This window comes from Pelodiscus sinensis, chromosome 1 (genome assembly GCF_052426305.1).
Source record: "Pelodiscus sinensis isolate ZL-2025 chromosome 1, ASM5242630v1, whole genome shotgun sequence".
NCBI lineage: Eukaryota > Metazoa > Chordata > Testudines > Trionychidae > Pelodiscus > Pelodiscus sinensis.
This window is the reverse complement of record NC_143052.1, coordinates 354,746,322-354,761,557: the sequence shown is the minus strand read 5'-3', so window position 1 is coordinate 354,761,557 and position 15,236 is coordinate 354,746,322. Positions and strand designations below refer to the sequence as shown.

The window sequence follows — 15,236 nt, the reverse complement described above, 5'->3', positions numbered from 1 at the left end:
AGCCCGGTGGCCATGTGCACTCTCGCTGCACCGGTGGGAAAGGCCATGAAAGGGGCTTGCCTGGCTGGGTTGATTGAGTTGGGGTTGGTCCTGCTTTGGGCAGGGGCTGGACTTGGTGACTCCTGAGGCCTCTGCCACCCTAGAATTCAACAAGTCGGGGGACAGGGGGAAATTAGCCCTGGGGAGGGTGGCTGAGGGCCTGGACGGAGAGAAGCCAGCGGCTCCTTCGCCTCCAAAAAGGCTGCCCTCCCAAGATAAGGAGCACAGGAGCATCCACCACCATCTGGAGTATTGTGTCCAGTTCTGGGCCCCCCACTACAAAAAGGACGTGGAGGCATTGGAGAGGGTCCAGTGGAGGGCGACCAAAATGCTGAGGGGGCTGGAGCACATGGCCTACGAGGAGAGGCTGAGGGATTTGGGTTTGTTCAGTCTGCAGAAGAGCAGAGTGAGGGGGGATTTGAGAGCAGCCTTCAACTTCCTGAAGCGAACTTCCAAAGAGGCTGGAGAGAGGCTGTTCTCAGTGGTGGCAGGTGGCAGAACAAGGAGCAATGGGCTCAAGTTGTGGTGGGAGAGGTCCAGGTTGGATATTAGGAAAAACTATTTCCCTAGGAGGGTGGGAAGCGCTGGGCTGGGTTCCCTAGGGAAGTAGCGGAGTCTCCATCCCTAGAGGTGTTTCAGTCCCAGCTTGACCAAGCCCAGGCTGGCATGATGGGGTTGGGTTGGTCCTGCTTTGGGCAGGGGCTGGACGTGATGCCCCCTGAGGTCTCTGCCCGCCCTGAGATTCTAGGATTCTACGACCGGCTGCCCTCGCTGTGAGCCCGGAAACGGGGGCAAAACTCCTAGTGCCCCCCGTGCGGCAGGAGCAGCCCTCTGTGACAGCCTGTGGGCCAAACCGTTCCTATAGCGACAGCCGGGCCCAGGCCGTAGCTGGTGTGAATGGCCACAGCTCTGCTGGCCTCGGCGCCGGGCCGACGGTCGTGCTCCGGCCTGGGACTCCCACCGAGCGTCTGTCCTGCTGCTTTCAGCTGGGCACCGAGGGGCTCTGACCCCGCGGGCCCGGGGGAGTCGCTCCGGATTCACCCCCCGCGTGTCAAGTCCCCGCTTTGGCAAAGGCGTTTCGGAGCGGTTGTGCTCAGCACTGCAAGGCCTGACGGAGTTAGGAGCCACGGTGACTGAGGCACTAAGGGCCTAAAAGCCATCGACCGCCCCTGGGATTTGGGCTCCTAAATCCGTTAGGCCCTGCAACTCTGTGCACCGCAAAGCCCAACGGCCTTTGCAAAGCCGAGCCTGGGCCTCCCCGTTCTCCTTTCCTCTGGTAAAACAAGGGGGTGAAAGACCCTGATCCCCAGCCGCCAGCAGGAGGCAGCAGCGGACGGGACAAGATTCGATCCAGCGGTTTCCAAAGAGCAGCAGCAGCCAGAGATCAGCCCCCGCCTCCCACTCCTGCCAGCCCTCCCCCCCCCCCCCCGGCTCTCAGCAGCCCCCTGCTTGTCACCCCGTTGGGTGGCCATGGGGCCCAGGCTGCGTGTAGCCCCGGCATTCGAAGACGAGGAGCCGGTGAGCTGGGCTCCCAATACGGAGGCAGCCTGGCAGAGCGCCCTGCGCGCAGGCCGGGGATGTGTGCTGGGAGTCACTAGCAGAGCTGTCAGGATTTCACTGCTAAGGAGCGAGGCGCCGGGGTCCAAGCAGCGTTTTACATTGGTACCTGGCGCAGCAAGTCCAGAGGTGCCTGGGGCATGAACTCAGCAGTGCCGGGCCCAGAGGTGCCGTCTCTGAACTAATGGGCCCAGAGGCGCATGGGCCGCTGCGCAGGATGCGTTCAGCCCCCGTGCCTCAGTTTCCCCCTCTGGAAAGCGCAATGTCGCTGCTTCCCTTGCAGGAAGAGGGGAAGGGCTGCCTGGCTGTGCCGACGCAGGGTGGACGGCAAGGGCTGGGACAGGAGAGGGTTCGCCACCCGCTCATGCAGTAAGAGCCGGCAGTGGAGGCCTGGTGGCTACACCCTGTCCTGTAGGCAGCAGTATGGAGGTGGTTCCCCGTGCTGGGGCGGCAGGCTCGTTGCCCAGGGTAAAGCGTGACGAAACCCCTGGCCACCCTTGAGGAGTCTCCCTCTGCCCTGCATTGGCTGGGCCCTGCCCCAGGTGCACGCGGCTGGCTCTGAGCCTGGGTCCTGCATCTCCTCGCTCTCCCCGTAGGCAGCCCGGCCTGACTTTGGGGCCCCATCCTGCTTCGTTCCCCTCCTCTGATGGTTCCCCGCTCAGCAGCGCTGCCTTCCCGGCAGCCAGGCCCAGCTGTGCCTCTCTTCCGCCCGGTCCCGGGGCCACCTGTCCATCTATGCTGGGGCCCGGCTGGCCTGGCCGTGAGCCTGCAGCTCGGCCTGTAGCCGGTGGAACGGGCAGCTCTGGGTTGTGCATGTCGCTCAGTGTAGTAGTCTCTCAGCCAGCCACTGCGGGCACCTGCCCCTCTGTGTGTATGTGGGGAGGGGGCTGGATCTGTGATTTGGGGAACCCCTATCAGGGAGACGGAGGATCCCCCTGATGGGGATCCCCTGTGAGTCTGCCTTGGGGACCCCGCCCCTCCATCCTTGCAGTGCTACCTGGCTCGGGCCCAGCTGAGCACCCATGATAGGTCACGGCGCCGCAGCCAAAGGGGGTCCATCACGGACAGGCTCACTGCCCCGCTTAGTAGTGGGGTGGGACCCAGTGCTCCTGACTCTGCCCTTTCAGAAAAGACCAGTGGATCCTTGGGGGGTGCAGGGAGCCGTGTGACGGGCCAGGGAAGGTGCAAGGGAACCCCTGGCACGCAGCAGGGTCCAGAGCTCTGAACATCTGGCCTCACCCTGTCAGATCCTCCCCTGCGGACCCCTGCCCCAGGCGCTGCTGGGACCAATCCCTGCCAACAGGCCAGGCCCTGCAGGGCTGCTGGGATCTGCCAGACGGCTGCCCAGTGCTTCCCGGCACCCTCCTTCCCTTGGATTTACCCGGGGCGCTTGGGCACGGAGACCGAGAGCCGCGCTCCTGCGGCCTCTGGCCGGCAGGCCCAGCTCGGAGACACCGGCTCAGACAAAGCCTTTGCTCCCAGGGGCCTGCCAGAGGCTGTCTGCCCTGCCAGCTGCTCCGAGGCTGGGGAGTCCCAGCGGGGAATGCGGAGGGGGATGGCGGGACGCGGTGCGGCGTATATATACCTGCACCCGGCTGCCTCTCTCTGTTCAGCTCCCTCTCCGCTCTGCCCTGCAGCGCCCGTCACACAGGCTGTGTCCGAGCCGGCAAGTTCCCACCGTGCAAAGGGATTCTCATCCGCAGGCCCGGTCAGCCCCGTTCAGGGCATCTGCTCCCAGGGCAGAGAGCACAGTGCGGTGGGTGAGTCTGCGGCCGGCCGGGGGCCCTGCTCAGAGCGGCTCACGGCTCGGGGGCAGGGGAGAGATTTCACAGGGTTTGCAGCGCATGGTCCCTTTGCTGCTCCTTACGGAAAAGACACCCTGGGTCCATTGTTGACAGGTGCCTACCATAGAAGTGGAGAATGACTCGGATCTCTCCAAGGCAGCAGGACCTGCGGCAATTCACCCAGCAATACTCCAACAGCTGCCTGAAGCGACCTCTGAGCCCTTAGGCACGGACGCTGAGAACTCGAGCGCAAAGAGAGGGAAAGGGGCAAAGAGAGTTTCCAATTATAAAAAGGGGGGAATAAGAGCGACCCAGGGAATTACAGAGCAGCCAGCTTAATATCAGTACCTGCAGATACTAGAGCAATAATTAAGCCATCAGTTTGCAAAGGCCATTATAAGGTGTAAACAACTGTGAGAGTTTTTCATTGAGAAATCATGAGCACGCAAGCTGATGGCTTTCTTTGACACGGTAACAAGCCCTGTGCACAGGGGTGACTGTCGTGTCTCACATGACCCTCTCAAAAACTGGGAAAAGAGAATCAGAGAATTCTCGACCAGGAAGGGACCTCGAGAGGTCATCGATTCCAGTCCCCTGTCCTCTGGCATGACCAAGCACCATCTAGATCATCCCTGATAGATGTCTATCCAACCGGCTCTTGAACATCTCCGGTGATGGAGATTCCACAACCTCCCTAGACAATTTATTCCAATGTTTCACCACCCTGACAGTTAGGAACTTTTTCCTAATGTCCAACCTAAACCTCCTTTGCAGCAGTTTAAGCCCATTGCTTCTTGCTCTATCCTCAGAGGCCAAGGAGAACAATTTCCCCCCTCCTCCCCGTGACACCTTTTTAGATACCTGAAAACTGCTATCATGCCCGCTCTCAGTCTTCTCTTTTCCAAACTAAACAAGCCCAATGCTTTCAGCCTTGCCTCATAGCTCACGTTCTCTAGACCTTTCGTCATTCTTGTTGCTCTTCTCTGGACCTGTTCTGTGGTTCGGTTTATTTTATATCCAAGGGAAACCAGGATGTGCCAAGGCTACTTAACCACTTCCTTATTTATTGCAAGCTTTAGAATCATAGAATCATAGAATACTAGGACTGGAAGGGACCTCGAGAGGTCATCGAGTCCAGCCCCCCGCCCTCATGGCAGGACCAAATACTGTCTAGACCATCCCTGATAGACATTTATCCAACCTACACTTAAATATCTCCAGAGATGGGGATTCCACAACCTCCCTGGGCAATTTATTCCAGTGTTTGACCACCCTGACAGTGAGGAACTTTTTCCTAATGTCCAACCTAAACCTCCCTTGCTGCAGTTTAAGCCCATTGCTTCTTGTTCTATCCCCAGAGGCCACGATGAACAAGTTTTCTCCCTCCTCCTTATGACACCCTTTTAGATACCTTAAGCTGTCAATACAATTGTTTAAGTTTTCCAAGCCTTAAAATAATTACTATACAATTAAATCTTAAATACCATAAATTCTAAAGCAATTAATACAGTGCAAAGCAATGCATAGAAGATTTTCTATAACACAATAATAAAGCCTAGTTCACTTACACTTCACCCGTATGCTACCTACAGTTCCAGGCAAGAGGTCATGGTTCTATTTCTTCCCACGCAATGCAACGCCATGCACTGAGTCACTGGTGTGAAGGGCCTATATACTTCTAGTTACATTGAACAGGACTTATGGGTCAATTCGGCTCATTCCCTCCCATCGATTGTTCTTACTAAGCCCAATTTATAGCAAAATGAGACTTGGTCGCTCTAATAATATTTACCAATTGATTCCATATTGTGAAGGATACGTAAAATGCCCACTGCCCCTATTTGGGGTACATGCTGCTCAGGATGTTGCTGCTATGTGTGTACTGGACAGCTTCATGGCTGCATCTGTCAGTTTTGCTCATCAGAAACAGAAGTACCAGTACAAGGTCGCTTGCCCTGTGTCTTTGACCTGGCCTTGCGTACCAGGTTTAATTTGCATTGTTGTTCAAAACAATTCCTGACATCACCATTTATCGTTAAGGCAGGGTAGTCCCCTACAGGACCCTCTCCAGTTTCTCCACATCTTTCTCCTGCCTTGAGGGCGGGGGGCTGGACTCGATGACCTCTCGAGGTCCCTTCCAGTCCTATTATTCTATGATTCTATGATTCTCGAAATGTGGCACCCAGAATTGGACACAATACTCCAACTAAGGCCTAACCCAGCGCAGAGTAGAGCGGAAGAATGGCCTCTCGTGTCTTGCTCACAACACACCTGTTAATGCCTCCCAGAATCATAATAGAGATGCAGCCGTGTTAGTCTGGTCTTGCTGAAACAAAATACAGGACTATGTAGCACTTTAAAGACTAACAAGATGTGAGGTATTAGGTGACGAGCTTTCGTGGGCCAGACCCACTTCCTCAGATCCCACGAAAGCTCATCACCTAATAAACCATCTTGTTAGTCTTTAAAGTGCTACATAGTCCTGTCTTTTTTTCCCCCAGAATCATGTTTGCTTTTTTTCCAACAGAATCACACTGCTGACTCCTATTTAGCTTATGGTCCACTATGATCCCTAGATCCCTTTCTGCCGTACTCCTTCCTAGACAGTCACTTCCCATTCTGGTGGAACTATTGTATCCAGTTTGTGTGTGTGAAACTGATTTTTCCTTCCTAAGGGGAGCACTTTGCATTTGTCCTTATTAAACTTCATCCTATTGACCTCAGACCATTTCTCCAGTGTGTCCAGATTATTTCAAATTATGACCCTATCCTCCAAAGCAATTGGAACCCCTCCCAGTTTGGTATCATTAGCAAGCTTAATAAACATACTCTCTATGCCAAGATCCAACTCGTTGATGAAGATATTGAATAAAACTGGTCCCAAAACAGACCCCTGAGCAACCCTACTTCTTCTGCCCTTCCAGCACACCCTTCCAGAGAGTCTAGATTAACCTTTTGTTAATCTAGCTGGCTGGAGAAACATTCCCAGAGAGTAGTTACTGGTGGTTCAAGGCATAAGGAGTGGGGCTCCACAGGGATCTATCCTGTGTCTGGTTCTAGTCAATATCTTCATCAGTGATCTAGATAATGGCGCAGAGTGTATGCTTATGAAGTTTGAGGACAATCACAAGCTGGGAGAACATAAGAACAGCCGCACTGGGTCAGACCAAAGGTCCATCTAGCCCAGTGTCCTGTCTTACGACAGTGTTCAATGCCAGATGCCCCAGAGGGAGTGAACAGAACAGGGAATCGTCACATGATCCCTCCCACCCGCCCCCCGTCACACATTTCCAGCCTCTGACAAACAGAGGCTAGGGACACTATTCCTATCTATTCTGGCTAATAAGAATTGATGGATTTAACCTACATGTATTTATCTTGAACTTTTTTGAACCCTGTGAAAGTTCTGGCCTTCACAACATCCTCTGGCAAGGAGTTCCACAGGTTGACTGTGTGCTTCCTGAAGAAAAACGTCCTTTTGTTTGTTTTAAACCTGCTATCTATTCATTTCATTTGGTGACCCTTAACTCTTATGTTATGGGGAAAAGCAAATAACTTTTCCTTACTCACTTTCTCCATACCTCTCATGATTTTATAGACCTCTATCCCCACTTAGTCTCCTCTTTCCTAAAAAGTCCCAGTCTTTTTAATCTCTCTTCATATTGCCCATTTCACACCCCTAATCATTTGTTGCCCTTTTCTGAACCTTTCAGAATGCCAATAAATCTCTTTTGAGATGAAACAAGCACATCTGTATGCAGTATTCGAGATGTGGGTGTACATGTATTTATAGAGATATAAGGGAAGGGTTGCAAGTGCTTTGGAGGATAGGGTTATAATTCAAAACAATCTGGACAAACTGAGGAAAAGGTCTGAGGTAAATACGATGAAATTCAATGAGGAGAAATGCAAAGTACCCCACTTAGGAAGGAACCATCTGTGTGACACATACAAAATGGAAGCAAACTGCAGAAAAGAGACTGGGGATCTTAGCGGACCACAAGCCAAATTTGAGTGAATGGTGGAACTCTGTTGGATAATATGCAAACATCATGCTGGGATATGTTAACAGGAGTGTGGTGAGCCAAAGACAATTCTTCTGCTCAACTCTTCGTGGATTAGTCCTCCGCTGAAGTACTTTGACCAGTTCTTGGGGCACGCACTTTGGCAGTATAAACAAAGAGGAGTCCTGTGGCACCTTAGAGACTAACCGATTGATTAGGGCATCACCTTTCGTGGGTAAAAGCCACTTCATCAGATGAATTAGAATGCATGTTACAGAGGCAGGAGCATATATATGGGAAAAGGTGCCTGTAATAATGAAGTTAATCAAAATAGGATGGAAGTGGAGCATTGACACCATTTGGTGTGGAGATGTGACTAGCCAAAGAGGGGGAATTGCCTTTGTGTTGGGTTAACCAATTGAGATGCTTATTGAGTCCTAAACTGATAGTGGGAGGGGACGAATGGAACAAAGGATTTCCACCTGGGAGAAATTCTATTTAAGGGAGAGGGTGCAAAGTAGAATTGCCTTTAGCTGGCTTTTGAAAACTGCCTTCCCATCCTACGAGGATACACATGAAGAGACCTGAAAACAAAGGATCCTAATGAGGAGGGAGAGGCTCTTAGACCGCAGCCCCTGAAGAGCTCAGCCCTCACTTGAAGGACTTTATCTCAAGTAAAGACAAGGGTGACAAATATCATAGAAACATAGAATCCCAGGGCGGGAAGAGACCTCAGGAATCACTGAGTCCAGCCCCCTGCTCACAGCAGGACCAGCCAGGGCTTTGTCAAGCGGGGACTTAAACACCTCTAGGGGTGGAGATTCCACCACCTCCCTAGGGAACCCAGCCCAGCGCTTCCCCACCCGCCTAGGGAAATAGATTTTCTGAACATCCAATCTAGACCTTCCCCATTGTAACTTGAGCCTATTGCTCCTTGTTCTGCCACCCCTGAGAACAGCCTCTCTCCAGCCTCTTTGGAACCTCCCTTCAGGTACCTGAAGGCTGCTCTCAAATCCCCCCTCACTCTTCTCTCCTGTAGAGTAAAGACGCCCAAATCCTTCAGCCTCTGACCTCTGACTGGAGCCTCAGCCTCAGTCACACCTCTGACTGGGGTTCTGCTTTGTACAAAGAGTGAACCAGCCCCTGGGGCAGAATGAGAGCGGTAGCTCGGGCATGTCTGAGGATGAAGTGGGATACTCTAGTGCTCGCTCCGTCTGACCCCTTCTCGGCATCCTCCACACAGCAGACCTCTGGGCTACTGGCTATATAAACTCCCTGGGGGTAGGAGGGTCTGTTTCTTTCCAACCCAGGATGAAAACAAATTCCTTTGCAGGTCACCGCCTGGCTCTGCCCTTCGCCAGAGCAGCAGCAGCAGCAAGGCAAGGCCCTTGTCCCACTGACCCATGCCCTGCTCCGGCAGCTCTTGCGCCGCGCTCGTGTTCCATGTGACGGAGAATTCCTGCTTCCCGCCAACCCAGTCCTCCGTCCACCTCGACCAGGCAAACCAAGGGCCGAGGCCGCGGCACGCCTCACCAGCAGAGGAAGCAGCGTGAGCAGGTTGATTGGTTTCTCAGAGGTGAAATAGCAGAATGAAAAAGGGGCCGTGCGGAGAGCGGGGGGAGGGCACACGCAGGTGCATCGAGCGAACACCTAGAAGTTTGGGGGCAAAGGCCTAGAGCAGTCCAGCCTCTCCTGTAGCTTATCAGTGCCTCTTGCTGATCATAGGTCATAGAATCCTACGGCTGGAAGAGACTCATCCAGTCCAGCCCCCTGCCCAAAGCAGAGCCAACCCCAACTCCATCATCCCAGCCAGGGCTTGGTCAAGCCGGGACTTAAAAACCTGTAGGGATGGAGATTCCAGCCCTTCCTGAGGTCAGGTTGGTCCCCAGAGAAGTGGTTTCCCTGGCTTTGCCCATCTCATTTCCAAGGGGACCAGTCGAGGGGGTGTCCTTGGGAGCCATTCTCAGGGGTAGATCTCATTCCGGCCCTGCAATCCAATTGCTTTGGCTGCCGGTGGTTTAGAGTGCTACCTTTATATGACCAAGCAGGCGTTGAGCTGCCATGCACAGAGCTGTGCTTCTCGCCAGCCCATGTAGCACAAATGCTCTACCTAGGCTGTCCCAATGAGCCACAGAATGGGGCAACCACAGACCCAAGCGGTGGTGGGGCTCGGGGCATGGGAGGATGGGGGAGTTTTTCATGACAGGATCAGGCTGAAGGTGTACTATGGAATGAGAAGGCAGGAGACCATTGATCTAGACAAACCAGCAAGGAGGATGAAATCCTTTGGCCCACTCAAAAAGGATTTTTAAAAGTGAAAAGTTCCAGATAACTTTTAGCTACAAGCTCAGTCACATCCCTGTTGTTTTTTATTTCCATGTTCCTCTAGTCTTTTGTGGCATCAGCCAAGAGGTCGGCACTGGGTTATGTCAGCTTTCAACTACACCCTCTCCAACCCCTCGGCCTTCCTGCTGACTGGCATCCCGGGTCTGGAAGCTGAGCACGTCTGGTTCTCCATCCCCTTCTGCTCCATGTTCTTAGTGGCTCTCTTGGGTAACGGCACCGCCATCCTGATCGTAATGAGAGATGAGAGCCTCCATAAGCCCATGTACCTCTTCCTGGCCATGCTGGCCTTCAATGACATTATCCTCTGCTTGGTCATAATGCCCAAGATGTTGGCCATATTCTGGTGGGACGCGGGGGAGACCGCCTTTGAGGCCTGCCTCACACAGATATTCTTTGTTCACTGTCTCTTCCTCTCAGAGTCAGCCATCTTGTTGGCCATGGCCTTCGATCGGTACATCGCCATCTGTGAGCCCCTGAGGTACACGGCCATCTTGACCACCTGGGCCATCGGGAAAATTAGCATGGGGCTGGTTGCCCGAAGTGTTTGTGTAGTGACACCGGCGGTTTTTCTCCTCAAGAGGTTACCGTACTGCCGGACCAATGTGATCCCCCACACCTACTGTGATAACATGGGTGTCGCCAAGCTGGCCTGTGCTGACATAACCATCAACAGCGTCTACGGTTTAGTGGGTGCTTGCTTGACCACTGGCTTAGATGCCATCTTCATCGTGGTGTCCTATGTCCTGATCCTCCGGGCGGTGCTAAGAATCTCTTCAAAGGACGCCCGCCTCAAGGCCTTTAGCACCTGTGGTGCCCACATCTGTGTCTTCACCATCTTCTATACGCTGTCCTTCTTCTCCTTCTACACCCACCGCTTCGGCAGCAGCGTCCCCCGCCACGTTCACATCCTGCTGGCCAACGTCTATCTCCTGGTGCCCCCCACGCTGAACCCCCTGGTCTATGGCATGAAGATCAAGGAGATCCGGGTGCGAGTGCTGAGCCTGCTTTTGCAGAAGCAGAGGATCCCCGAAAGCCGTGCATGAGCCATTGTTCTGGCAAGGGAAGATGTATGGCAGTGCAGACCGTGGAGTTTTCCCCATAGTCCTTCCTGCTGCTTCATTCTAGTTGGGGCTCCTCCTAGAGCATTCAAGTTCTCTATTACTCTCCTTGGTTCCCCCTTTATCCCTGCGTCCAGCTGACTCCAAACACAGAATTGCAGGCTGTGGACTGGTTGCTCTTTTCAACTTTTTTGCCCCAAAGGGCAGCTGCTAAAATGCCTGCAGTGCCCCTCTGCCATGTAGATTGGCCAAACTGGACAGGCTTTGCAGGAAAAAATTAATGGTCACAAATCAGATATCTGAAAATGCAACACACAGAAACTTGTTGGAGAACATTTTAACCTGCCCGGGCACTCATTAACAGATCAGAAAGTCACTGAATTGTATCTGGCCAATTCTAGAAGCCAAATACACAGGGAAGCGTTGGGATTTAACTTCCTTGGCAAGTTTGGGACCCATCACAAAGGCATGGGTACACTTAGCTTCATGTTTCTAGCTTCCATCCCAGACACATTTCTCAATCTATTGTATACAGCCAAGCCCTAAGATACAACCGGATTTGCTCCGATCCCACAGAGAGACAAACACCTACAGGATCTATATAGAGCATCCCTAAAACTGAACTATCCACCTGGAGAAGTGAAGAAACAGATTGATAAAGACAAAAACGTACCCAGACATGAACTATTTCAAGACAAACCCGAAGGAGAAAATAACAGAATTCCACTTGTCATTACCTACAGTCCACAACTCAAACCTCTCTAACGCATTATCCACAATCGACAACCTATCTTGGAAAATGACCCCGCGCTCTCAAAGGCCATGGGGGAAAGGCCTATTCTCGCATACAGACAACCTGAAACAAATTCACCCCGGTAACCATGCTACTCAACCACATCATAAACATCCCGGAACCCAGCCCTGCAATCGGCAGTGGTGCCAACCCTGCCCACATATCTATACCAACGAATTCATCACTGGACCCGGCTACATCAGCCATCAAATCAGAGGCTCATTTACCTGCACTTCCAGGAATGTGATCTATGCCATCAAATGCCAGCAATGCCCCACTGCGATACATAGTGGACAAACTGGACAGTCCTTACGGGAAAGAATTAATGGGCACAAATCAGATATCCCTAAAGGGAACATGCAAAAACCTGTTGGGGAACACTTCAATCTGCCTGGGCGTTAGTTATCAGATCTTCAAGTGACTGTTTTGTTACAGACTCATTCCACAAGCCAAATACACAGGGAAGGACTGGAACTACAACTCATTCACAAGTTTGATACTCATGCTAATGGCTTAAATAAAGATACTGGTGACTGGCATATTATTAGCCTACCAAACAGTGAAGGTGCCAATGGTTCTTTGTCTGTATGGGTATGTCTACACTAGCTCGTTAATTCGAGCTAGGTAGGCAAATTAGGCGACCGGAGTTGCAAATGAAGCCCGTGATTTAAATATCCTGGGCTTTATTTGCATGTTCCCGTCCAGTCGCCATTTTGAAATTTCACTAGACCAAACTCACTGCCGCACGGCTACACGCAGCAGTGAAACGTTAATTTGAACGAAGTCCTCGTGGCATGAGGCGCCTTGTTTCACGAGGCATACCGGAGAGATCAACAGAGGCTTCCCTTGTCAACAGCGCCGCGTCTAGACTGCCACGCTGTGCCGGATCAGCTGATTGTCGGCACAGTGCGGTGGCCATTTTTATTTTAATGAAGCAGGGATTATTTAAATCCCAGCTTCATTGACTATGCTGAGTAAATATAGTCTAGACGAACCTCCAATGACTTAACCAACCAACCAATGGGCACTTAAGAACAATTTGCACCTTCTCTATCAACTTCTTGTAATGTGAGCACTCTAATTTTTCCCATCCTTCCCCCCGCCCCATTCCCTATTTATTTTGGAACTGGACTTTTTATACTCCATTCATCTGAAGAAGTGGGCTGTGCCCACTTAAGCTCATGATGCCATCTACATGTTTTGTTAGTCTTTAAGGTGATGCTAGACTATTCTTTATTCCTTGTATTTTAAGTTTTTTCTGTCACCGTCTAACTCAGCTCCCCCTCTGTGCTGTTCTATCATGACTCTATGGGTGCCTCAGTTTCCCTGGACACTTTAACCCTATCTGGACAAGGGGCGGGGAGCTAGTTATGACTCTCTGGGGAAGAATGTGCACCCTCTCACGTCCTGTGGGCCAGGGGACAGTAGATAACACCTTGGACCCAGGAAAGGGAACAAATCAGGAGGTGAGGCTGGTTGATGAGCTGCTGGGAGTGTGAGGTTTTTTTGTTTTGGCTGGCTGGTGGGGGGCGAAGAGATCCTAGCTAGCCTGGGAGGCCAGGGCAGGGGTCCAGAGCTGTGACTCCGGGCCCCCTTTCCCCGAGATGGACTGCACTGAATGCCCCTGGTTCCTGTAACAAGGATCCTGTGCTAGGCGGTGTCCCTGTCAGTGAACGGAACTCTCTTCCACTTGCTGACTCAGAGTTACGTCTGGGGGGGGTGGAGGTGCAGGGCCCGGTGACTCCCCCACATCCCGTGGCAGTGTGGCACTTCAGTAACGCTGGTAGGGAAAAAGGATGCAGATGGAGAGCAGTGGCACCGGGCAGCCTAGCAACGTGTCTCGTGGGCCACACAGAGAGCCCCACGGGCCCATCGCTGGCTCAGAACGATGCTTGAGGCTGCCCTAACATGGGGGCGGTGCCTGCAGGGTAGCGTGGGGAGTGGGTGTTGCATGGAGCCTCCTGTCCCCCTGCAAAGAAGAGCTGCCCTATGTAAGCTCCCACCCTATGCCTGCCCTAGCCCTGACCCCTCCTGCACCCTAACTCTCCCTGACCCCCACTGCAAGCCTGTGCCCCCTCCCGCACCCTAACCCTCCTCCAGATCCCAACCATGAGAGCCAGGCCTGAGCCTGCTCCAGCATCTTAGCTACCTCCTAAACCCCACAGCCCAACTCTCAGCCCCCTGCTGCACCCTACCCAGACCCCAAGCTCCTTCCCTGAACCCGCCCTACGCCCCAATTTCTTGGCCCTAGCGTGGTGCCCCCTCCTGCACACCAACGCCTCATCCCCAGCCTCACCTCAGAGCCTGCACCCCCAATTAGAACCCTCACCCCCTCCTGTATCCCCATCCCTGCCTCAACCTGTGCCCCCTCCTGCACAGAAATCCCCCCGTTTTTTCCCCCCTCCAGAGCCTAGCAGGAGTCACAGAATCTACCAGCCCTGAGCCTGCAGAATTGTTAATCCATGCCAGGGTGCAGCTAGCAAGCCAATGGGCTCTTGTCAGCCGGTCCACTACCCACTAGGCCACACTGCTACCCGGTGGGTGCAGTGGCGGAGGCCTGTCACACAGCCATCTTCAGTACTCGTGGGGCTGGCCAATAACCATACCAGCTCTAACAAACACTGAGGATGTGCGCATGGGGACACCTTGCCAGCCTATCACACACCCAGGCCTCGCAACTGTCCTGGCAGTGTAGGATGCTGACTGCTCCAGCCAAGGTTAAAATAGTGAGGTCCCAGGTGGAAACACAAAGAGAGGAAGCCTGCCTCACCAAACCCAGGCCTCCGGACTCCCAGGTCGCACCACTAGACATGTATGACATCACTTCCTGCTGTGCCTCAGTCTCCCCAGCTGCGAAGTGGGTCTAGTGAAGTGCTCTCCTTCCTGTTTCATGGAATGGGAGGGATGAAAGAGGCCCAGAAAGATAAACTGGGAACCCCAGGCAAGAGAGTGGGATCCTGCAGAAAAGGACCTGGGGGTTACAGTGGATGAGAAGCTGGCTATGAGTCAACAGGGGGCCCTTGTAGCCAAAAAGGCGAATGGCACACTGGGGTGCATTAGGAGGAGCATTGCCAGCAGATCCAGAGAAGTGATTATTCCCCTTTATTCGTCACTGGTGAGGCCACATCTGGCGTATTGCGCCCAGTTCTCAACCCCCCGTTACAGAAAGGATGTGGCCACATTGGAAAGAGTCCAGCGGAGGGCAACAAAAAAAGATGAGAGGGCTGGAGCACATGAATTCTGAGGAGAGGCTGAGGGATTGGGGTTTATTCAGTCTGCAGAAGAGAAGAGTGAGGGGGGATTTGAGAGCAGCCTGCGACTTCCTGAAGGGGGGTTCCAAAGAGGCTGGAGAGACGTCCCCGCTTTGGCAAAGGCGTTTCGGAGCGGTTGTGCTCAGCACTGCAAGGCCTGACGGAGTTAGGAGCCACGGTGACTGAGGCACTAAGGGCCTAAAAGCCATCGACTGCCCCTGGGATTTGGGCTCCTAAATCCGTTAGGCCCTGCAACGCTGTGCACGGCAAAGCCCAACGGCCTTTGCAAAGCCGAGCCTGGGCCTCCCCGTTCTCCTTTCCTCTGGTAAAACAAGGGGATGAAAGACCCTGATCCCCAGCCGCCAGCAGGAGGCAGCAGCAGACGGGACAAGATTCGATCCAGC

General features: G+C 53.1%; 1 protein-coding gene across 1 annotated transcript; it reads left to right on the top strand.

Annotated features, from left to right (window-relative positions):
- Positions 1-9,810: 9,810 nt before the first annotated feature.
- LOC102454828 (olfactory receptor 52B2-like) lies at positions 9,811-10,773 on the top strand. Its single transcript, XM_006130985.4, has one exon. The coding sequence runs from the start codon at positions 9,811-9,813 to the stop codon at positions 10,771-10,773; it is 963 nt and encodes a 320-aa protein (XP_006131047.4).
- The last annotated feature ends 4,463 nt before the right edge of the window (positions 10,774-15,236 follow it).